Source organism: Motacilla alba, chromosome 1A, assembly GCF_015832195.1.
Source record: "Motacilla alba alba isolate MOTALB_02 chromosome 1A, Motacilla_alba_V1.0_pri, whole genome shotgun sequence".
NCBI classification, from domain to species: domain Eukaryota; kingdom Metazoa; phylum Chordata; class Aves; order Passeriformes; family Motacillidae; genus Motacilla; species Motacilla alba.
Window position 1 is genome coordinate 23,852,292 of NC_052031.1, and position 25,933 is coordinate 23,878,224.

Here is a 25,933-nt window from a genome sequence, read left to right on the forward strand (position 1 = left end):
AAATGAGCTTTTACTGCCTCCTCTTCTGTACTGGTTAGTTTTAGAAAACTTTTTACCACTCCCTAATTCATATGTCAAGAGAAAATATTAATATGAACCTGTCAACATCTGTTGAAACAATTATTGTAAATGTAGAAAAGGAAATTAATCAGAACAACAAATGCTCTTGAAAGGAAGGAAATTTTGTTTAAGGGTTCTGGGGCAGCTTTAATTCAGTTCCGTTGTTCCCCAGCAGTGTAGGACATGCAGTCCTATTTTTGATGTTTATCATCAGTTACTGCCTGGAAGATTTGGACCTGCTGAGCTCTCTTAACTTGGCAGATAAATTAAGAGGAAACTCTGAGATACATAGGGGAAAAATACTGTATTAACCTTAAAAGCTCTGTTGCTTATGTGAATTATGTTGCTAATTATGAAAGCTTATTTCAATGAATGTATGCTAATATCAACATAAATTATTAAGGCTATAAAACTAATTACGTAGCTTATGTGATTAATTTTTTGTTTTCATTATTTGGGTTATTTCTTATATCCATTAATTAATTGTATCTCTTTTTCCTAGCTTTATGATTTTAGCTGTAAGTCCACAGTAATAGGTATACTATTTGAAGACCTCCTTGACCCCTTACATTCTTGTTTCAATAACAGGTGGAAAAAGTCTAATTAGATTTCATAATTCTTTGTTTGGTTACTGAAAATAAATTTTTGGGTTTTTTTTGAAGTGGAATGCAAGAAACAAATAGTTACAGACCAGTTCTTATACTTGATTTGCAGCTTTACCCACAGGCCATTTTCATTTTGTTCTCTCCCTTTGCACTCCACTGTTTATCTTCATTTGCCAGTCGATAAATGGGTTCAGTGACTGCAAAAAGGTCAGGTTAAGAAGTGAAAATTTCCATGAGGTAGCTTGCAGATAACTTGAGGTAACTTGAAAAAGATTGGTGCAGGATGAATGAGGTGTCTTGCTGCATGTAGTAGGAGACAGGCTCCCTGAAAGAGTCATAAAAGAAGCAGTTTATCTTAACAGGCCAGTCTTGCTGGCTACAGACTTAGGAGAGAAAACTTGAGAATAAACCTTCCCCTTGTATTGTATAGCTGCATAATCCCTAGGGATTTTTAGTACTGATTTTTTATTTTTGAAAATATCCCAGACTTAAAGTTCTGTTTCCCAGGTCATAAAAAGTATTGTCTTGATCCAAAGCAAGACGTAAGACTTGTTCTACCAATATTTGATTTTTTTTCCTTCCTCTGAGAGCTCATTTTTATTTGTTACTTGACAAGATACCAACATCTATAAGCTAAAATAAATAAATAAAAATAAATACATTACAGTCCTAGAAGAAATCACTAATTATGCTGTAATGTAGGTGTAAAGGCACCTGGAGAGATTGTTCAGTCCAATCTAAAAGGAGGAGTAAGGTTAAACATGGATTGAGTTGCAGTTGGCTTTACCTAATCTATCTTGGGAAATCTTCCAATGATAGAAGTTACCTGTTTTCCATGGGCAGCATGTTCTGGTGTTTAGCTCTCAGTGAAAATAATTTGTGGCCAGCTCAAATTTCCCTCATTAGATCATGGGACAAGCGACACTTGTCCTGTCAGCCTGCAGACCTCAAGCACCTTTCTCCCTGATTGTCCCTGTTTCACACTGAAAAGTCCTACTTCTACTGAGCTCTTCCTTGAAGAGACGCTGTGTTGTACCTTTTGATTGTTTTTGAAATGATCAAAATGAAAACATTGAAGATGTTTTTCAGATCCATTTTTCTGGTAGTCCATCCTTGATCTAACATAATGTTACAGATCATCCATAAAAAAACTTTGAAGTTTGCTTTTTTAAGTAGCAGCTTTATTTTAGTCTCCTTGTTTAATGTCTCAGATCTTGTGTAAAGATTTAAAAGTTCTATATAAATGTGATGTTCTTACTGACTGAATTAAAAAGCTGTTGTAAGTAAGTTTAATCTTTTGCTCTATTGCTGTAGTGAATTTCATGCATTAACTGTTTAAAGGGTTTTTGTCTTTGGTTTTATATATTTTGGTTTGATTTGTGTGTGCCTAATGTGACTTTTCATTAGCAGTTACCTGTTGGAGGGTTTACCTCAAATCTTAAGTCATGATTCTGCGTACCACTGACATAGGCTGAAAAAGATATCATTTCCCATGGACATCTTGTCATACCTCTGAATACTTCCAATCTTAGTCCTTCCATTAAAAGGTTCATTGCTGAGCAAATGAACATGTTCAGAAAACTGAACCTGGTGGTTTATAAATTCATATAGCACCTTTCACGATACAGTAGTCCTGATGAACTCCTTTAGCGGGTGCATATTCTATTTTTGAAATTGTTGTGTTTGAAAATTGATTCAATTATTCACAAATAAATAGTTTGAATGTTATTTTCTCTATATATTGCTGTGCAATTGAAGAGAGACTTGAATTGATGAGACACTGCTAATGCTGCTTTAACACAACCACCAAATTAGACAGGCACTTTTTTAAAGGAGTGTTATTTTAGACGGTATATTCCACAGATAATGACTTTCCTGAAAAACAGGATATTGTGATATTGCTACTAACTCTTATGACTTGAAATTGAGTAAAGAAAGACAATATAAGAGAAAAAAAATCTGATTGTAACATTTCTGTTTCTCCCATCTGACATACTTTACTGGTTTGCAAAGGGACAGAAGTGTTATTTAGAGGCTAGAGAAATCCTGTAAAAATCCTCAAGCCTAGTTTGTCTTTCTGTCACTTTGTGCCTAAGTTTTGGGAAAATACTCATCATCTCCCTTCTACCAAGTTTCTGCTTTGTCTTTTATTCTAGTACCTTCTTTTTAAATCACGTATTTTCATCCCATGAAATAATCCAATTATTGCATTTTATTTTATTTATAGTCCTCGTATAAAGACACAGAAGCATTTGTTTTAATATACATTTCATTCCCCTTTGAGTTGGAAGCATCTTTAGATGACTTTGCTGTCTGTGGTTTGAGAGTTGCCAGTCTGTTTTCCCCTGTGCTTGAGGTTATGCAGGTACAGCTTCAGCCAGTGTGTCAGCCCAAACCATGTGCTGTTTGAGACCTATTGGTTTTTCCACACTGTTTACCTTTCACATTTTCCCACAGCCACTTTAATTCTGGTTTTGATTTTCATTCAGATGGAGCTCATCCCTACTGTAGAGTTTCCTCCTTTTCTTGGTTAATGGATCTGAACCCCAGTCATCTTGCTATTTTGGCAGGTGCACACTGAGTCTTTTTGCCCTGCTCTATTAATTGCCGTGCGTGTTAGAAAACATTTCAAAGAATATATTCATATTACATACATTTAGTATGTGCCAAGAGGACAGCTGGTCATGGGTCATAGAAAAAGAATGGAAAATATACATTATTTCACTGGCTGGCAATCTCTTTCCCTGAAGGCATAGGTTATGCCTTTGCCTCTAAGGTCAGTTAATCATCTTGACTTTTTCTTTGGATTTAACAATGAGGGCTCTTGGTGGTCTTCTTTTTGGACTTACAGCAGACCTGCTACATATGTTTTTTCCTTTACTTTGACATCTCACTTTATATAAACTAAGTGGCTTTTAGGTTGTTGAAAATTGATGTATGGACTGTACATCCCTCTCTGTTTAAATTCTTAACCTGCTTGGATTTATCATCTTGCTTGGCTCATTAGCAATGTAATCCATTTATGGTAAGGCGTTTGGTTTTGATGGTTTCCTTTCCATGAAGTTTGAATTCCTAAGCTACTTACTGTCCTGTAACTTCATCTTATAGAACCACAAATTACAAACACACTCCTTCCTCCTAGTCCTGTAATATTACCTTTGGACTAGCTTTTTTTATTTGATAGGTTTTAAATTAAGGGATTAAAATTCTAGAATGATTAGACTAATTGGGGGTTACTTGCAAGGCACTTTATAAAAAATAACTAAGTTCCGTCTATTATTTTTGTCTCTTCAACCAGTCACTACCTGACTTTATAAGCCAAACTAGACTTTAGGTCTGAGTGAACTCTGTCAACTTTTTCTGTATGTTCCAAAGACCTGGTCTTTTTAATAAAGATTTTCTATTTATACTATCGCAATGAAAAACAAACTAGAAGTACTTCAAGCATCAGAATATGTAGACACATTAGTTTCTTTTCCAGACAAATTCCCATTTATGAGAATGTTTCAATTTTGTTGACAATATCTAGAAAAAAGTTGGGCATTCACCAAGGTGTGTAATTTTTAGTTATTCTTTGAGGGTTTTTTCTGACATAGTTCTTATGTTCCTCTTTGTTTTCTCACGCCCTGAAATGTGTGTTATCATTCATGAATTTTTCATACGTTAAAATTTTAACTTCAAGCTTTCCAAATGATGTGCTAACCCATTGGGTAAGTATTTGGTCTCTTTCTCCTCTTTTGTATATTTGAACCAAGTTGCAGAGAAATGCTTTTTTCCTATTTTTGGATGATTTCTCTTTCATGACAGTGTTTCTCTGCACTGTGGGTGTTTTTCTGATTTTTTGAGGCATATTTTTCTTCGAGAGGTTGTAAATGAATACCTAAACAAAATACTTTAAAACCTTAAATGACATATATTACTTTTGCTGTAGTGTAAGTTTCTTCTATGTGTGGATGTACTTCAAAGAATGCATTTTATTTCTCTGGTTTTAGTTTGTTTTTTGGTTTTTTTTTTCTCTTAGGCCCGGCGCAAAGAGGTTTTTATCCAGGAGCGATATGGAAGATTTAATCTGGGCGACCCATTTCTGGCTCTTCAGAGAGACTTTGAGGCAGGTGCTGCTGATAAAGAAAAGAAGCCAATATGCATGAACCCTCTGTCCATTTTAGAAGCTGTTATGGCTCACTGCAGGAAAATGCAAGAAAGAATGTCAGCTCAGTTGGCTGCTGCTGAAAACAGACAAAAGAAGGTATCCTGCTATTGACTTTTTCCTTTTCCCACTCCTGATTTGTTCTTTCGTGTCACATTTTGATTTGCATATTTGTCTTGATTAACATTACCATGTTAAAATGTTGCTACTTAATTTTCATATAGGGTGAGGCACTGGTTTTCTGGTGATATTTTGTATGCAGACTTCATTTGTTCTGTGAATTTAGCTCTGTTTATGGAAAAAAATTAAATATAACTGGTACAAGTTGATACAGTGGATATATAAGTAGATAGCTCAGTGTGAACTGAGCATCATCACAAGATATTTTTAAACCAGTACTGTTGAAGCCTTAAGAACCTATTTTCATTCTAACCTGAATAGAGTAAATAATTTATTTTATTTTTATATCAGGTGGCTCTATTTCATAAATCAGTAAAAATGTTTTATGCCTCTAAAAATACTTATTTTGCATATTTAGAATATTTACTGAAAAAAGAAAATAATTTTGGAACAATTACATTGCAGAAAAAAGTGCCAGATTGAAGATAAAACCATGTCATTTTGAAAGTGAATGATTGGTTGGTGGCATGTATTTCACCAGTATGTAAGCCATACATTTCTTAAACATAGCTAAATATGAATATGTTGGGGAGGGGTTTCTGAGAGGAAAGAGATGAAACAGTCATATAAAGTACTAATCTAGACAAAGTGTTTTCAAATAAATAGAAAAAAATGCTCTCTTGTGTTCAATCATCTTCACTGCGTGTTAGATGAATACAGCTGTGATGCAGGTTTTATGTGACAGTTTTACACTGACTTAAAAACCCCCAAACAACAAACAGGCTAAGAGAACTGGCATGAAATTGATTTTGGTAATGATTGCTCTTTGGGAAAAAACATGCACGCAAAAGTGCTGGAAGCTGCTGCAACTACAGGTTTAAACTAAACCAGCAAACATTTTGTTGTTATTTTAGCTCTGTTGTTTAGTTTTGTTTAAACAGCATTGCTCTGTTAAGACTTCAGGAAAACAGATTAAAAAAAAAAAAAGGATATCACTATGATATATAAGTCTTCAAACAGTTTAATGTGGAGTGAACGATTATATGTACCTCACACTTGTTTCTGAGAACTCTGAAGTATTAATTTTCTTTCTCTTAAGCTTTTTCAGTAAACATAAAAATAGGAAAGGGCAAGCAAGCTTACTTGTTCTTGCTGAAAAAGGATATTGGGAGAAACCCTGACACATCAGCCAGGACAGTGGAATTAGTTTCTTGTTTCAGTGCATGGCCACAAGTCTCTTCTTGTACCTAAATTCTTCATTTATCTCTGGCTTTTATTATATGGACAGATACATGCACCTAAGATGGGCTCACATATTAAGAATATATCAGTACATTAATATGTAAATTCAAATTTTGTCCCTTTTTTGTCTTCTTTTTTAACCAAAGCCTATATCTGTAAGTCTGTTTGTACAGGAAAATATGCTTTTGTCTTTTGCTTCCTAGAGGAATACATCAGCTTTTTTTTCTTTAAATCCTAATTTTAAGGATTTGAAAACAAACTACATGGTGTTGAGCAGCTGTGTGCATGACTGTCTACTGAATGACACCTTCCTCTTACAACTTCCATAAGAAATGCTATTTGTACAAGACACTCTTAAACTCCTTGGGTTTGGGGCAGCAGATGATGTATCTCTTAAACATCTCCATGCATTCACAAACCTTTCATTCAGTGTTTTACCTTCCCTCCATCCCACATTTTTCTTTCTGTTGTTCATCTCAAATCCTTCTGTTGAAGAGGGTAATGAAGCTGTATTGAGAGACTTTGAAAAATGTTCAACAAGGTAGGGTGACACATTGTAAGAAGAAAAAACAGCCTAGGCAAATGTAACCTAAATACAAGCCAGCTGCTGCCCCTCCCTCCAAGAGTGGTTCCTCCTTCTCTACATGTGTGCTGCCTCTATCTTCGTGTTTGGAATTGGTTCACTGTCCCACTCTAAATAATGAAGTCTGTGTACAGCTGTGTTTATTTTCTCTGGGTATTACTGAACTTTAAACAGACTCAGAGTGAACTATTATTCCGGGGGGGGACTTGATATCTGTGAATATAGTCACCTTGAAAGCATTCTATGAATAAAATTTTCATTTGATCACAAAAAGCAAGGCATAAAAATATACCAGCATGTAGAAAAATCAAGGAGGTGCACAAAGGAGTGTAAGGCTTACCGTATACAAACATCTCACTCTCAGATGTCATCTGCTTTGTGTTAAGTCTCCATCCTCTTCCATCTCTTGGAATGCTTTTCTTGGAGCTGCTGTGAAAATTAATTTTGAGTTTTCCTGAGAACGCAAAACAGATCATCAAAATGACAGTTCTTGATTTGTTGAGAGTTTGCAGAGGAGTTAGTATTGGGATGCATGCTCAAAGAAAGGCAAGCGTGGGTTGAAAAAGGCCTGTTGGTGTAATTTATTCTAACCTTGTGCTTAAAGCAGATTATCATCATCATCAGTACATCTGGTCATCTGTGAATTTGTCTTGCTTAGTCATGAAAACCCCCAGGAATGGCAATACTGCATATTTTCTGCACTGGTGTCCTTGTGAAGAACTTTTTTCTGACACTGAGCCTCTCAAAGGGCAAGTTTTCTATTCTGTAACCTTTTATTATGGAGCTCCACCTGCCATTACCAAGATGAATTTTACTCTTGTCATCACTGTAATGGCCCTTCAAAAGGATGTTGCTGTTAGATTATCTCTCTGTCTGTTTTTCACTAAACTATGCAAGCCAAGCTTCCTCAACATTTTCTTACAAGGTCTGCTGTCTCTCACCTCCGAAGGGCCTTTGCTGGTCAGTTGTTTGTAGGACACTATATTTTTTCTCAGTATCCCTTCTTACTCCTTTTCAAATCCTTCTTTGGCTCATTTCCAGATGTTTATATTACTGATATGATACACTGTAAGCATATAGTACATTTTGCAAAAATCAGGTTCTAGTTAGTTTGTAAACTCGTAAATATTTGCAGCTAGTTCCAAATCTGTCATCTAAAGAGAAAAATACCATGTAAATATTCAGAGGCTTTTCCCTATTTGAGATGTTGCAGCCAAAAGAAGAAGAGGGAGGGAGAGATGTAGGAGACAATGTAAAATGAGAAAATAATGCTGCTTTTGTATGTTGAAATCAAATAGAGGATTTACATTTTTATTAGGGAGCCATCCTTTAGATGCAATGCTTACAAATAAGGTATTATAATAGTATGGTAAGCTGATTTCATGCCAGAGTAAATATTAAAATCGGTTTGTAATTATTTGGAAGTAATATCATTTCACAACACTTAATTTATAGAATGAGAAGCTCATCTGAAAACAAAATAGCAGAATAATAAAGTATAGAAAGTTTGACAAAAAATATTTTCACTATAATATTTGTACATCTCCAAGCTCTAGAAATTGTATACATTTCTCATGATCTTTGTAATTATTTTAACAAAGAAAATAAATGTTTGGATGCTCCCCTTGTTTTGAAATTTGAGTGAACCATGCAAATGCTGTATCCTTTGAAAACACAGTGAAATCATTGAGGAAAAAATAAGGGATTTTTTCACTTGTAAACTATGCTTGGACCATTCCTAAATACAGTGTCATTATAATATTTCATTAAATTAATTTTTAGCTGTATTTCCATTAATGGAACTGAAGATATTACAGCTGATACAGTTTGTTTAGCAAGGGCTGATAATAACATACCATATTTTTCATATGTTTAGCACTGTTTTTTGGGCCTCTGAGCAGCCTGGTCTAGTGGAAGGTGTGCCTGCCTGTGGCAGAGGCGTCGGAACTTGAAGGTCCCCTTCCAATCTAAACCATTCTCTAAGTCTGTGATACCATTTTTAAGAAAGGGTTGGTGTCATTTTGTGAAAAGCATTGTGCAGAGTGTCAGCCTGGGATTAGGCTCTAAAACCCCAGTGCAGCCCCTATGCTGCTTAACAGGTTTTGAAGTATTTGAAACCAAGATGATGTTTAAAATGTAGGTATCATTTCCTATAATGATTTCTTCCTCATAGGTGTTTTATAAAATGGTGTATCAGCATATTTTTGCAGTGCTTTTCTAGAAGAGGGTCTGTGAATAAAACTATAAACAGTAGGCAAAATGAATTAGAGGCACTGGCTATATGAATAAGGGGAAAAATTATTCTTATCTGTTATCTGCATTTTGGTAATAGTAGCTTATACATCACTGATGTCAATGAGACTTTTTACTGTTAGTAAGTACAGGAAAATATTTCTGCCTGTGCCAAAAATTGTCTTATTTATAAATGTTAAAACAAGATACAGGATACCGGTTATGTTCATGATGGACTTAATCTCCTTTCAGTTGGAGGAAGAGATCAAATTTAACACCATCATTTCTGTCCTCAAAGATTTTTTTGCAAAACTCATCTCTTACTTGTGTTTGATTTCTTTACTGAGCTGACTTTATGTTATGTCTTATGTCAAATTTTTGGAGAACAGGTAGCTCCATCACTCAGGAATCTCAAGCATTTGACTACTTTGGAGAGTCTCTCTCTTGTCAATGGAGGAAATTAAAGGAGTTTACTTAGTTTCTAAATTGCTCTACTGAGATGGCTCTCTCTTTCTTTTGCTTGTATATTATATGCACTTGTGTTAGATATCACAAATCACCTTCCTGGGTTCATTTTAATCATACTCTCAAAGATTAAAATATCAGCGTCAGGTTAATACTAGGTTATTATGAAATGAATATTGTTAATGAGAATTATTTTCTGTCTTCTTGCAGTTGGAAATGGAAAAATGTCAGTTACAAAATCTTGAGCTGGAGCACAAAAAGCTATCTGCTCGCCTTGAAGAAGAACGTGGAAAGAATAAGCATGTAGTATTGATGCTAGTGAAAGAGTGTAAGCAGTTGTCTGGCAGAATTGTAGAAGAAGCCCAGAAACTGGAAGAAGTGATGTCAAAATTTGAAGAGGAAAAGAAAAAGGCTTCTGAATTGGAGGAGTTTCTTGCAGCTGAGAAACAAAGGAGTACACAAATGGAAGCTCAAATGGAAAAGCAGCTGTCTGAGTTCGACACAGAGAGAGAGCAGTTGCGTGCCAAACTTCACAAAGAGGAAACACACACCAGTGACCTCAGAGAAGAAAGAGATAAAATGATCAAAATGATTGAGCAATTAAAAAAGGAGAATGAAAGTAAAGCTAATCTTTCTCAGAAGAATAGCGATAGGAGTCTTGTTTCTATTTCGGTTGAAACAGAAGAGCCAAGTTCAAGAACTGTTGCTTGTCAAACAGAGACTGTAATGATGGACAGTAGCGTAGAAAACACTAAGAGGTTGCCTTTGACTGTCTCTATAAAGCCTTCTACAGTGAGCCCACTAGTGTCTGGCAATACAAAAATGAATGTGTGTACCAATGCAGCATTTGTGAAGCCTGTCATTGATAGGCAATCTTCATCTAGTGAACTTGTCCCTCCCACAACTCCTGTTCTTGCACAGAATCAAAACAGAATTGAAGAAAATGGACCAAGTACAGGCTCATCCCCTGATTTATCAAGTAGCACTTCCCCTTTTTCAAATAGTAATTCCCTTTGCACCCCTACCACACCAACTGCCACAGCTCAGAATTCCTCACTCTCTTCATCTATACACAGTTTGCATTCACCATCTGCCAACACTACTGGCCATCCAGGCCTAAATCCACGAGTCCAAGCAGCTAGATTTAGATTTCAGGCAAATACAAATGATCAAGACCAAAATGGAAACACAACCCAAAGCCCTCCCTCAAGGGATGTATCTCCTACTAGTCGTGACAACCTTGTTGCCAAACAGGCAGCTCGGAATACTGTTACCCAAGCTCTTTCAAGATTTACAGGCCCTCAGAGTAGCGCTCCATCGCGGCCAGGGACGTCACATTCAGGGGAAGCTGGCACTTACGCCCCGGTTGGTAAAATTACTTTAAAGACTCCAAGTGTATCAAGAATTGACAGAGGAAACCCTCCACCTATTCCTCCTAAAAAACCAGGGCTTTCACAAGCTCCTTCTCCACCACACCCACAGCTTAAAGTTTTAATGGATAGTAATCGATCCCCAAATACAAGTGCAAAAGCTGACAACAAAACCATGACCTCACCTCTTTCAAGTTCACCACAAGGAATCAGGGTAATAAATGAGGAAATTATTTCTAAGTCCTCACCTCAGCTGCCACCAAAACCTGCTATAGATTTATCTGTGGCACCTGCAGGCTGTGCCATACCAGCCATAGCCTCATCTCAGGTGGGTGCCTGGCCTTCCCACTTTCCTGGACTGAACCAACCTGCATGTTCAGAAAATTCCTTTGTCATTCCCACCACCATTGCCTGTAGCTCCTCCATAAACCCTGTTAGTGCTTCATCCTGTAGACCATGTGATTCAGACAGCCTCCTGGTAACAGCATCAGGTAAAGGGATTGAAATCTACAAACTGTCTCCCTCAAAAACAATGTTTTGGTTTTCTTATATGTCTTGTTTGCTTTATTTATCTTGTAACTTTATCTTTCTTACTTTCTAAAAGCTAAAATTTTCATTTGTATTTTTCCACATTCCAGGGATATGGGAATTCTTTTGCTGGTTTAGTAATGTTATAAATAAGTTTGCTTCCTCAAGGAAGTCCCCATATAGAAGGCTTTTTTTTTAAAGAGCGCTGATGTTTAAAGTAAATGAGCTCCAGATTAGAGTGTATTAAACAAATTCAATTAATTTTTTTTTGTTAATTCTAGTATTTTCGACTTCCGAATGCTTTCTGAGAGTGAAATGATGTTTTGAATATTACCTCTTCAGGGGATCTTCCATGGAATATGTATTTCAATTCTGTGTGAACCTTTTAAAGGCTAGGGATAGCTGGGGCTATGGTATTTTACTATGGCAGTAGATGGTTGCACATTAAGACATGTAATTGCCTTATAACACTGCAGTTTCCTATATATCACTACATGCCTATAGAATATGTTTCATTTTTATTTCTGTTTTTCTATAGTTCTCCTTTTGGTTGTAGGCTTTGTTAGAACTTTGTTAGAAGTTCTAACTTTGTTAGAACTAACTTTGTTAGAACTGTGAGATGTATGGCATCTCACAGGTTTACTTCAACAGATACAGGCACAAGTTTGCTGTTGGAAAGTTAAAATCTAACTGTTGATAATCTTAAGTCTGGAATTAATGTGTGTATCTGCTACTCATTTTGTGTTTTGGTGGGGACTTACTGGTGTGTCTAATGTGCCACCAGCTTCAAGGAATCTTCTTGGTGGCATTAAAGTGAACAAAGAAAATATTGATGTACGTTTCAGTGAACTGTAGATCTCCTATAAAGCTTTTTATCAACATATTTCCCTGCTGGGATCAGTAGCACTAGAACATTAGGTATAAGCTCCTCTTTAGCTTGACTTGCACTGCAGTGAAAAAAAAGAACACTCAGTTATGGAGCACTTTGGACCTTCATCAGCATTGAAGAATGTTTGAATTGTTCAAACTTTTAACAGCTAGTTCAGTTCTGGTACTGCAGTCCCTCATAACTCTGGTCCCTGCATCATCATCTGTAGGGCATAAAAGCCCTACACATGCTTCCAACACATAACCAACCATTTTCTCTTGGTAGCTGCACCACTAGCTAATAAGTGAGTTGAACTTAAGCACCAGTCCTGGGGAAGCCACTCCACAAACAGTATGTAGCAAAATTGTGTGAGGATATTCCAAATTTCCTGTTATTAGGCAATTTTATTCTCATTCCACTTCATTGAAGACTTTTTACAAGTATCAGGAGTAACCTAGTCATCCTTTTAACATTTAGTTGTCACACCATACTGTCAGAATTCTATCTCCTTCCTGAACTGTGCCATAAAAGTGTGAGCTCAGAAATCTTATCCTTCTGTTCGTCTACTGTTCCTCAGGGTCAACAACATTGGGATTTGATGACTGCCTGTTAGTTCAGTGTTTTTCATATGGATGTCTTGAATTTTCACCTTAAATTCATATTCCAAGATGAGTCTGATTGCCATGTCAGATAGATTATTAGTCTTCCAGTATTTCAGATATTTTCCAAACTTAATTTGCCTTCAAGTGCTGTTAGGCTCCACAACGGAATTTTAAAATTCTTAAAAAAAAGAAAAAAAAATCTAAGATTTTATGAACATAGAACAAATTACTGGAAAAGTCAGCTTCCAAGTGAATAGTTTTTGTAAGCAACAGATTGTCTTCCACAAATCCTATCAGCATGAATTAGGTGGGTGTAACAGTTAGTATTACATTATTTATCTGATATTTGGTAATCAGCTAAGGTAGTTACGGGTTATTCTTTAGAAGAATAAATCTCATACCTGAAAAATTAAATTACCAGTGCTTTTCTTCATAATTTTATGTATTGCTTTTGGTTTAGTTGGTGCTTTGAGGTATTTTTCTAAGGAGAACAGTCATTCTTTTCAATCAGACTTTGCCCTCAAATACTTAATTTGTGTTTCTTATGAAATGTGTGACCATTCTCAGAGAAGATTCTCAAAGAGAGGACTTTTTGTCAAAAATTGTTAGATTTTTTTTTTTTTATTTTTTAAGATTGCTTTCTTTCTCTAACTTCCTTCACATTTTTTGAGGAGGCATGGAAATATTTGTTGATTTAATTCCGTTATAATCCTTGCTCTGAACATTTCATCTTAGTACTTTGTAAGTGACACTGTTTTTCAGGAATATTTGCAATTGCAGAGAGAAACATGATCCAAAGTTCTCTAAGAAAGATTGCTTAAACTCTACTTAGCTGTATGATATTTTATTTTATTTTATTTATGTAGACATGTTATTTTAGTATCTCCTTTCCTGGCTACATAATGGCTCAAAGGACCTTAATAACTTTATCTGTAATAGTCACATAAATATTCAGGAGGTTATTTGAGTTCTACCCAAAATAATGCTTATATTTTATTGCACTTATTCTCCAATCTTATTTTCTTTATGTTTTTAAGGGAATTTAATCTATTTTGGCCAAGTGTTCTAGCAAACTGCAGAACTAACTAAATTTAGATATTATGCAAGTATGGAAAACAGTTCCTTCAAAATTATATGCTAAGCAAAAATAGATTTTATAAATATATATGGAAATATAAAGATAAACCAAATTTATTAACACTGGGTTTGTTAAGAGAATGTGGGCAGTAGTACCTGAATTCATGCCACTTATTCGCCTTTTCAGCTTCTTTTTGAGTATGACTTTCTTTGAGGTGAGAAAAATCTAACAAACTACAGTTACTGCTGAAACCTCCTTCCCATATCCGCATTTGTATGTCCTCTAAGCACAGAATCAGTTAGTTTTATTAATGATCTGGTTGATTTTAATATGCTTTATTTATTTTTTTCAGAAAATGGTAGAATTTCAGTTTTGCATTCAGTTAAAGCAGAACATAGTTGAATCTTATTAATTTTATTGTTTAGTAAGTAATGACCTTCAATCAGAATTCCTTAATATTTTTAACAACAGTGACAAAAAAATTTAACATATTAAAGGATATTGACAGAATCCTTCATTTTTCTACTTTTTTGTTGGTCACTAAATTCATGCTTCTTTCTTCTTTCTCTGGAGTCAGAAGAATTGATGATAACCTAATCACTGACGTATTATATTTATTAATTTTAATAGAGTTTCCTAGTGAGCTCAGATTGATTTAGGAACATATCAACAGCCTGATTTTCAGTAAGGAAGTGTCTTGGTTCTAGGAAAAGGAACTCTTCAGAGCAAAATTTAAATGGTTCTAGGAAAAGGAACTCTTCAAAGCAAACTTTAAATGGGAGCTCTGATCCCTGTCACTAAGGCATTCTGCTAAAGTAATGTGGTTGTATCTTCTTTTAGAGATGGCTGTTTTAGCACATGTTGCTCTTTTCATCCCGGCTAGGAAAAGACATGGGCCTTCATCATTAATGTTAAGCAGACTGCACATAGAGACACTACAATGAGCATTTATGGCCTGATTCAAAATCTGTGGCAGTGTTTTCATTAACTTCAGCAGCCTTTGAATCAGTGCCAAAATGCTTCTGCTCTGTTTGGATTTCTGCAGTTCAATAGCTGTAAGACTTCAAAATGGAAACAAATGTAGGCGTTTGGATTACCATATCCCTGGGATTTCTGCTTTCACTTTCTTCTTACTTTTGTGCTTTCTGTGTCACTCTTGAATGAAATATATTTTTTTATTTTGCTCATTTCTATAATGATTGATTTATTTTCTCTTTACAATTGGCTTTGAAGATAAAAGTGTGTGTGGCAGGGGGGTGAAGGACTGATCTAGGCTCTGAAATTAACCATCTCACATTCTGAAGCTGATGCCAGAAGCTGTTTTTGTCTGTCCCTCTGCCCTTCATCACTGCATGCCCTACAAGCTTTCACAGATGCTTCACATTTCCTAACTTTTTAAGTCTGTAATGGTGTCCCTTATTTATTGCTATCTTCTAATGTTGGTGCATTTTTATTGGATGAATTGAATTTTATTATACTGCTTCACATTTATAATAGAATGTAAAGTTATATTTATGTTATTACCTTTTTTAGAATCTTTATCAATAGAAGGTTTTCATTTAATGCTAACCTAGTATAATGAATTTCATCACTGAATTGCAACAACATATTTTTCTTTTCAAGGAGCTGAAATGAAAATTAAGATGTGACATTAAAAAATTGCTTTCATTTTGCCATTTCTCTTAAGGATGCCCCAAGAGCAAGCAAACAAAGAAGCAAATAAACTACAAATAAAACAAATCAAAAATTGCCGTTTTTAAACAGGAAGAGAAACCCAAAATACTATTCATATTACCAAAATTCCAGTGTTACTTGAATAAAAACGTCAGTAATGGTAGTGCCACCTTGACAATATCCACTATCAGTTACCTACCACAAGAAGACAGTAAAAACTACAGAAGTATTATTTTAAAAACACTAATTTATGTATGGCAACAGCTGCAGCACAGTTAGTTTCAAAGAATAACAAAAGGCTGGAAAAGTAAAACCACTTTCACAACGGAAAGGAATGCCACAAATTTTTCTTTGCACCTTAGGGATTTTTCTAAGAGTTAACTGTTCTCAAATGGTGGAAGTTCAAGATAATATATTTTTTGCCACTTAAAGGATACAGTTTACTTTGTATATTGCTTATTGGGTTTTTTTATAAACTTCAGAAACCCTCAAAACCCTCTGATTAAAAGTATTGGAGAAATAAGTATTATTAAGGGTATTAATAGTCAGAAGGTAGCTTCAGAATTGAAGCTATAAGCAGATGTAGGAAGTTAATTTTACAATTTATTTTTGGTTTTAATTTGGATTTATAGGCTGATTTCATAGCTGCAGTGATGGCTTCTTACAGTGAATATAAAAAAATAAGCATAATAATAAGCTAATAATATTGGGAAAATACTAAAACTATGTTTATATGTTTAGATACTTCACGAGTAAACTTAATTTAAATTGACAAATTTAGCTTACTTTAGAAACAAATATGAAAATACTCCAAGCATTTTTTGTTGTTTTGGGGTTTTTTAAACTGGAATCAAATGATTTATTCTTCATTGGTACTGCTCAGGTGATGAATTCTTGTGTAAGTCTTGATGTTAATTAAAATGTATTGAGATCTTGCAAGGTACCCAGTCTATTGTTTCTGTAGAATTCTATTGGGAATTTCTGTATTTTGTTTTGTTTTCCAAAATGTGGAGCAGGCCATCCCAGCATGGTACTGCTACTACCACATACTTTTTCTAGTTCAGGATGTTGGATAGCACTTACCAGCTTGAACAGAACTGAAGCTAATGCCGTGGAACTCTTCTTCAGTCTCAGACTTTGCAAAACAGCATTAAAAGCTGCCTTAACTTGCTTTGTATCAAATTTCAGCCTCATACAGTAGCCTATTTGTGGCCGCAGAAGACAAAGTTATTTATTCAAGAGATAAATACAATGTGTATTTTCTAAAGGTAATAGTGAAACTATATTAAAAAAAAAAAAAACAGCCTTTCTCCTATTTTCTCTTGCAGTCTTTGCTCAAGGAAGGATGTGTAAAATATTCCATGCCTTGTGCAGCAAATTTCATATTCATAACAAAGCGCCTAGTAAAGCTGATGAATAGTCAACAGAACATTTAACCACAACTCCTAAGCTTTCAGAGTTTTGGATTGAATATTCTTTGTTAATGGAGTGACTTGAAAGCTTTCATACATAAATTTTGTGTAACCTGGTATTCATTCCCACTGGAGCATTTTATAATGTTTAAGTATCACAGAGTAAAAGGAACATTACCTTAATGGAGAGTTCAATAATAAATATATTTTTTCTGTATTATTTGTGTAAATGATTTCTACATTTTTTCAAATTTATTAAAAGGCACCTGAAGTCAATAAGGGCTCTCTACGCAATTTATCTTTATAACTACATGTGAGTTATATAAATACCAAATATATAAATACTAGAGTTTGCACTAAGGAGCATAAAATTACATATGAAAATAGGTACGTTGTTTTGAAAACATTTCTATAGATACTTTAAAAAATCTTCCTGGCATATTGCAAATAAATTAAAACTTATCTAAAAATTCTGTTAGCTTTGATAATATAAATTTTTTTGAGACATCCAGATGCTACTACCATTCACAAGTTTCACATTGACCTTTTGTCATGAGATCCTCTTCATTTGTATTAACAAGTGCCACCCCTCAATGCAGTTTTTATTCTTCAGAATACCTTCTAATGTGTAGACAAAGCACGATCGCAAAACTTTTGCTAAACTAACAAATGCAGTCATTTTGAAGATACTCTTTAGTACTTAAAAGAACACAGGGCTTACTCTTTTAGTACTTAAAAGAACACATAAAATGCAGGGCTTATTTATGTGTCTCTAACTTCTGTTGCTTTAACTCACAGGCTGGTCTTCCTCCCTAACCCCTTTGTTAACAAGTGGTGGTCCTGTCCCCCTGGGTGGCAGGCCCACCCTTCTTCACCAAGCTGCTGCCCAGGGAAATGTCACTTTATTATCAATGCTGCTTAATGAAGAAGGACTGGACATTAATTACTCTTGTGAAGATGGCTATTCTGCCTTGTATTCTGCTGCTATGAATGGACATACAGGTAAATGATACTAAGATCTAGTACGGCATCCATGTAACCTAATGAAAGCTTACTTCGTAAGTTTTTAATATTCAATTAAGTCAAATGCATTCTTCTTAAAAATGTGAAAGTGGGATATATAGATTATATGACCAAAATCATGCTATAGCATAAAAAAATTGGTAGCATTCTGCAGGAACATCCATTCTAATTCTCCACTCTCTTCACATAAAAAGCTACCAGATATTATCATCCCACATTCTGTGAAACACTAAAGATCTTTTGTAGCAATAGGAGCTTGAAAGAAAGAACTTTCCTCTACAGGGAGTAAGCAGCAAAGAATAGGTGGTCATCAGGTTTTTGATCTTCTGCAACAGCAGTGAAAATGATGGAAGGTAGTGTCAGAATAGTGTGTTACTTGGGAAATAAGATGTACTGTCTTTATTTTTGGACTAAATGAAATAGCCTTCATTTGTTACCAAGGCTCTCCTGAGAAAATTAAAAGGTGTTTTTTTTCTTTCCCCATGACCCCAGCCCTCTTCTGTATTGAGGAAGAAGCATTTCTTACCCTTTCAACAGTCAGTCTTCATATTTTATGAATATATCTACGAAAGGCAGCAAGTATGTTACTAACAGATATGAATTTCATGGATACAAACTCCTAGCAATGATTTTCAGACTTTTAACACAAGGCTCTCAAAACAGCAGTTTGTTTTAAAAGTCCAGTGCACATTACTATAGCTTTTTCTACCTACATAAAAACCTCCAGATTCTTATAGTGCAAGTGGCATCATTATGCTGTTTTGGACACTAAAGATGAAGTCCAGCAATACCAATGGCAAATATACCATTAATTTTTAGTAAAGTCAAAATTTTATTTCACAGTAGAAGGTAGAACAAAGTCCCATTAAAGCCACTGCTTTCAAGAGTATTTTGTGTTTTATTTAATGAAATATTTATTAGTGACACAATTACAAACCCCGGATCCAGTGTTCCAGAGAGCACATAGGCTATTTCATAATTCTTTTGAAATATTTTACAGATAAAACTAAAGTTAGGATACAAAATCTGCAGCTAAGCAGATAGTGTACAGTTTTCTCACATGTTCAGGGTTAATTTTGCTACCAGGCATAGGGAAGGAGGAGTTTTCATTTTGCTCAAAATAGTATATTTTGTCTTTGCTTCCTAGGTGCTATGGGCTTTTTGGTTGGGTTTTTTTTTTGTTTAATTGGTAGAAACATCTGGGCCTTTTCACCTGAGTTTCTTTTCTGTTGGCAAAACCTTTAAAATAGTGAAAAAGTACCTTTTTTTTTTTCCTTTGGTGATTTTTTTCCTTTTTTCAACTTCTCTGTAGTATTAAGAATCCAAGTTAATTACATTGTGTGGATTTATTATTCTCCCCTCACTGAATGGATGTCCAGGCTTACATGCAGTTATCATTGCTGATATTTGTGGGAGATCATAATTGACCCAATTGTTCTTTATTCATCTTGTATTCCAAAATTGCATCAAAGCAAATGATTTTCAGTTACTGAACAGCTCCTACTGACAGCAAAGGCAATTTGATTTCTTGTTTTATTGTCAAAATTTCAAATAAGAAAGACACTTGACAGAATTGTGCAAACACAATAATGAAAACAAACATATGCATATGCACCCTGTAATTGTTTAGTATGTTTTATTTTTTGAGATAAAAACTGTATTACAGAGGTTATAGTGTTGCTCTTCTATTTATAGTTGACAGGATGTGAAAAATACTTGGTTGTACAAATCATCACATTTCAGCAACTAAATGGATTGTATGAACTCTGAATGAGAGGATCACACAACAGCAGTGTTGATGTCTCCTTAATAAATTATATGAAAATTGAAAGGTAGAGATGTATAAAATTTTTGGAGAAAGGTTGTGATGCTTAACTTTATTATATAATAATATATATTATATATATATATATATATATAAAATCCTTTTTCATTACTTGTAGTTTGTTGTAAAATGAATGGAAATATGTAGCAATTCAAAGTGGAGACTTTTAAAAACAAGTTTACTTAAATTATATAGGCTTGAGAATGGATGTATAGAAATAAATCTTTTTAAAAAGTCCTTTCTAATACCTCTTCTTAACTAGCCAGGTGGAAAGAAATGATACTGCTGTCATTTTAAGGATATTGTTCAAATTTTTCAGTGTGTTGAGTTGTGTTGTAAATGGTAAGTTTCTGTTGTTTTGGGTTTTTTTCCCCATAGAATCATACAGTCACTTAGATTGGAAAAGGCCTTAAGATATTCAGTCTAACCATAAAACTTAACACAAGCCTACACTGGTGGGTGATCACACCATGATTTAATTTATTGAGAATATTTTTAAAGTGGATTTAGTGACTAAATGGATTTTGAGATTTCTAAGTTAACTAACCAGATTTTCCTATTTCTCCTGGAGAAGATTTCACGAGAAGAAAAAAGAGTAACTTTAGAACTGATAAAAGCAAGCATGAGTACCTCCCTTCAGGAAAACCATGTTTCAGAGCTTCTGAGAAGAGTGCAAACTGAATGATCCCCACACATTTTCAGTGAAGAAATGCAGTATTTGAGATGTGTAGATAACTAGAGCGTGGTAGAGCACATTGTAACCAGCATGGTGGCAGCAGCTGTAATATGATCTCAGCCCATCCTGTAGAAAAAATTGAGCTGCACAAGAAAAGAGCACTGAAATATTCTGTCCTAATCTATTCTAATTGCAAAATGTGTAGCTTTCTTGTTTGGAAACAGTTGCCTTTTGAGAGCTGCAGCAGAGGGTTTTTCCAGCACATGAAGTTAATAGCAGATGCTTTGTTTCCAACACACATTGTCCCCTAATTCTGTAGGTCTGAGAGAGAGAAATTCACCCTAAAAATACACAGTTTCTTTGTATTTGAATGGACATGAGGAAACTGTTAATTTCATGATTTACCCACTAGATTGGGATAGCTGAACAGGTTGTCTTGTCAGTCTGTCTTGGTTTTACCATTAGAAAGAAGGAACCACTTCAGGTCTATTGTGCACTTAGTAACAGTAGTTCTCTGGGCTAATAGATCTGCATAGCTGTATGATGTTACACATTGTGACCATTCTCCACCACAAAGAGGTGGAGAAGGACAGAATGAAACAGTAAGAGTTCTGAACCTGAAAGATGTGGAGAAAAGAATATCCTTTGGACTCAGCTATGTGCTAATCATATGCATTTATGGTGTAATTGATTCTCTTCTATCCTGAGTATTTGGAGGCTGTGGCACCCTGATTGATAGAAAAAAACTGGAATGGTGTGGGAAGTAGAAAGGAGTGAGGTGCAGAGACATACAGCTACATGGAGTCAGCTTTGTCAAGCCACGGATGTATCTGCATGATGTTTGCCATCACTCTGGAAGAACTAACTACCCAGCTGTGGTGGAGAGCAGTAAAATCTCCAGGTGTTTATCTTAATTTGCTTCCATGTTTTGCTTTTGCTATGACCAAAACTTATAACTTAGTGGCACCAATGTCTGTCTAGTGCCTGCCCTTCCATTCAGCACTCCCCACTGCTTATTACTTCTGTGGCAGACCAGAGCGAACCAGAGTGAATGAGCCTGGACTGACCCAAATTACCCTTCTCCAAATCCCAGTAAAAAGTCTATCCAGAAGACCCAGGCATCTTGGAGATAATTGCTCTTTTACTTTATTTGCCACCAGAACAGGTCATGTGGAGCTTACTAGCTCACATGTTCTGCCTTATGCAAGTAGCTGTATTTCCTCATGGTCACACTTATCCCTGAGAATAAAAAGCTGTTTTCAGAAGCAGTATTTTCACAGAGATAAGCTTCCTCAGAAACAGCATTTACACAGACATAACCTACCACCTGAATGATCTGCCAATCAATAAGTGTGAATGAACCACGCCTTTCTAGATAGGTAGTCCTGTTCTGTGTGTTCATGGCTTTTGCATGGCTAACATATGCTTTATGAATAAAGACAGAGTATTCTAGCCAAATACTTGAAACTTCTAAATGAAAATTTTTTCAACATCCCTCATAAACTTTAGAAGCATCTTAGGATGTCAAGCAGGAATCTGTGTTTTCAAGTTAATAATTTTATATAGGACCAGGACTGACAATGGAAAGAAGACCAAAAAGATAGGTCATTCTTAGCAGAGTATTTTTGTGTTAAAAAGTGAATGAAAATATAATTTTATTTTAAGTGGTGCTGTCTTACAATTGGAAGAACTTGGTAAATTAGTTAACAGAGAGCTTCTTTATGACTTAAAAAAAATTACAGGTCAAGTCCTGGTAAGTTACCAACTTTACAGTGAAAAATAATTTCACATCAGATTAATTACTTCAAAAATAAAGAATCCTAATTTACAAAATAATAACTTAGAGTGTTTTAAAATCTTGTTTCTTAATTTTAAATTATTTATTCAATCAACTCCACAGCATCTGTATTAGTATTTGAAAAAGTTGTAACAGGAGTAAATACATTGAAGAATGGTGTAGACTAGTCAGATTTAGTTCTTAATATATTTTTCTGATATCCAAGTCGTTCTCAATATGTGTTTGGTTCTGATATCTAGAGTTAAACTTCACTAAGAAAACTTGGCTTCAGGATTTTACTGAGTGCCAGAACAGCATGCATTAAGCTTGCTCAGAAATCAGGTCAGGAGTTTGTAATTGATGTTGTAGCTGAGCTTATTTTCCAAGTAGTAGTTTCAATTACAAAAGACTTGTTTTGTTTTGGTCTGGAGCCAATTTCAAGAATGAGGAGCAGATCAACTGTTTTCTTCAAAGTTAATTGCATCAAATGATATTCCAATTTGTGGATGAAAAGCAGTCTAATTACGATGTAATTAATTATCTTAAATTAGCTGTAGGAATGATGGAATCAGGCTGGTACTATTTTTAGCATGTGGTTTTGGAAATATATGAATGGGAATGGTTTTGGGAGGTTTGAGTTTTTCAGCTTATTTTATTTGTCATTGCAATCACAAGTCCATGTCCTAAAATAAGACTGGCCAGTGTGTTGCTTGAGGTCTGTGTGGCTTGTGAACATCTCCCCTGTGGCTGTCATATTTGTCACGACTGCCAGTAGGCAGTGATGCATTTAGGGACTCCTGGATAAGTCAGATTCCCATTTGAGAGGCAAAATAGTTAATACTGTGGGAGTTGCCTGCAGTGGGCATGTGTTTGAATCCCAGCAGAACCCAACCCAAGCCCTTTTTGCAGAAGGGTGGTGATGCCCCTGGGAGGTAATTCTCATCCTCTCCTGCAAACTTCTTGAGCTTTTATTTCAGTCCCCTAAGGTGTGGTGTGTAGTCCAAAAGACTGGCTGATTGTTGCCCCTTGAGCAGACTTTAGCCTCTGGCAGTTTAAAGCTGATCTTGTTGACTCATTCCATGGTTGTGCTCCATTTACAGATTGTGTGAGATTGCTGCTGGCTGCAGAAGCACAAGTTGATGCTGCTGATAAAAATGGCTTTACACCCTTGTGTTCAGCAGTTGCTCGGGGACATGTCAAGTAAGTGAAGCCTTTAGGATTTTGTGTGTCAGCTGTTACTCAATTTTATATTATCTTTACATTAGATACGTTTTCGTTACATTATTGTTACATTCATATGTATAAATGTACTTAACTATAATTTTTTGAAAGCATCTACTTAAATTCATATTCCTATGCCATTCTGATTTTAATATTATCTATTTGTTGTCTTTCCAGTTTTAGCTCTTAAGGTTGCTGAGCCTGTATTCTTAGCAATTACAATGTGGAACTAGTCTACATGGGCATCATACCACTGAATTTCTTTATTTTCTTTGAGTTATCAGCCATAGTATAGGATTAAGAGAGAAAGGAAGAAGGAAATTAGTTTTGCCTGAAATATTATGCCTGAAATATTTTTCAGGCGTAGAAAACTATGAATATCATATTCAGAGGCAAATGAACATCTGAGTTTTCTCCTGAGTGATATATAACCAAATACCTTACGCAACAAAACAGGGTTTTTTAAAGGTTTAATTTTTTGTATTCATATTATCTCACTAAAATAAATATCTTAACACTTCATTTAAATAGGAAGTTCTTTTTCTCCCTGACTTACCCTCACAACACTTTGCTGTGTATCATCAGCTGTGTTGTGGCATTGCAGACTTTATATTCTTTTTGCCTTAGACTTGAATCATGTAATATGATATCCCTAAACACATTTTTTGCTTTTATTTTTTTAGATACTGAACATGAACTGAATTGTAAAATTGAGCATGGAATGACAGGGCTAGCCAATAATGTCAGAAAGACTACAAATGGTTCAGGCTGTTTAATTTGTTGGTCTCTTCAAAGTTCAGGCACAGAAAAAAAATCTGTAGTAGGTGGAATTTGGGGCAACAGTATTGTCTGTCTCCTAATGTGGGGTTAGTGACAGCACTAAACTGCTCTCAGTTGCACAGTAGGTGTCTGTCATAGACTTGATAACCAGTCCCCTGTGACATCTTCATTACCCTTGTTCCTGAGCCAAGACAATACTGTTGTTCTAACCCTGGTTATGTAGTCAGGATTAAAAAAAAATCTAGTTTTTTGAGGCTGGTCCAGTAACTAATTTTAGGAGAAACTTCCAGAATCATTTCCCTTGTGGTCGAGGCCACAATGACCCTGAACTTGAGGTGGAAAGTCAATGTAGCTTTTTGAGATTCACCAAATATAATGTAAAGTATCAAACCAGATATTTTTAACCTAGCAGACTTAAAACTCAATCTTTAATTGCTCTATGGAAGTGTCTTCTTGTGAGACTTTCTTAAGATGACTTGGTAGGGTTAGGATTTATGCCTAACGTTTGCTAAGGCAGATCAGTATTTTTATTTGGGGTTTTTTTTTGTGTTTTTGTTGTTTTTTGGGGTTTTTTTTTGTTCAGTTGAGCATTTTTGGAAAGCATAGATAAGTCATTTGCATCAATGCTATCTGTTTTACTCTTCTCTAAAATTGTGCATTTTACCTTGAAATTAACTGATTTTCTGACTGGATAAAAACATATCAAAAACAATTTTCTTAAATACTTGTGATTTTTTAGGATATATTTACTTATATTCCTATATTCTTACTTATATACTTACATATTATATATATATACCTTACATTGGTTTAAATATTTTGTCGCAGTATATTTTGTTACAGTATGGTCTCTTAATCAGTAGTTATTTGGCATTGCACTAACTGCTTTGAGGCTTTATTGTTGATATGCTTTCTTTTTTTATGGACTGGTAAATATTGAGCTGGAGAGCTGGGAACCTATCTTTGTTAACAGTGCTTGTTTGAGCTGCAGAGTGAATTGACTGGCATTAAGATTTTTGCAAGGTCTTAAGTGTTGTTGAAAATCTAGGTTGGGGAAGGGAAAGGTAGCCAAATCCGGCACAAGAACTGGGAAAAAAAATGGACCTACTGCTACAGGGTTGTGAGGAAGTACAGGAGCTTGGATGTGAATGCCAGCCCCAAGTGAACTGCTCTTCAGCACTCCATCCAATCTTCCATCCTCCATAACCCAGTTGTTGTGAGATTTGCAGGGGTCCCAAGACAAGGGAAGAGACGAGAATCTTGACACCATGTTTCAGAAGGCTGATTTATTATGTTATGATGTATATTATATTAAAAATGCTATATTAAAACTATACTAAAAGAATAGAGAGAAAGGATTGATCAGAAGGCTGGACAGGAATAGAATGGAATGAATAACAAAGGCTCATGACTGACCAGAGAGTCTGACCCAGCTGCATCCTTGATTGGTTATGAAGTAGAAACACCTCACATGGACCAATCATTGATGGACCTGTTGCATTCCACAGCAGCAGACAGTTATTGTTTGCATTTCATTCCTGAGGTTCCTCAGCTTCTTGGGAGAAGAAAATTCTGGCAAAAGGATTTTCATAAAATATGTCTGTGACACCCAGTAGCTGCTAGCAATACACCCAAGCCATCCTTG

General features: G+C 35.2%; 1 protein-coding gene and 1 non-coding gene across 3 annotated transcripts in view; one reads left to right on the forward strand and one right to left on the reverse strand.

Moving 5' to 3' along the window:
• The window catches only part of CTTNBP2 (cortactin binding protein 2), a 77,779-nt gene that overhangs the window by 24,521 nt on the left and 27,325 nt on the right, over positions 1 to 25,933 (forward strand). Inside the window, exons 3-6 of one of the 2 annotated variants that reach the window (XM_038153784.1) lie at positions 4,687 to 4,911; positions 9,665 to 11,315; positions 17,785 to 17,988; positions 23,388 to 23,487. In XM_038153784.1, coding sequence (XP_038009712.1) covers positions 4,687 to 4,911; positions 9,665 to 11,315; positions 17,785 to 17,988; positions 23,388 to 23,487 — 2,180 coding nt within the window. Of the gene's footprint in view, positions 1 to 4,686; positions 4,912 to 9,664; positions 11,316 to 17,784; positions 17,989 to 23,387; positions 23,488 to 25,933 lie in introns of those variants that run through there. The other variant, XM_038153785.1, reaches the window with a different exon arrangement.
• On the reverse strand, positions 8,873 to 8,933 carry LOC119708896. Its single transcript, XR_005259239.1, has one exon. It is a non-coding gene; the product is annotated as a small nucleolar RNA U49 (small nucleolar RNA).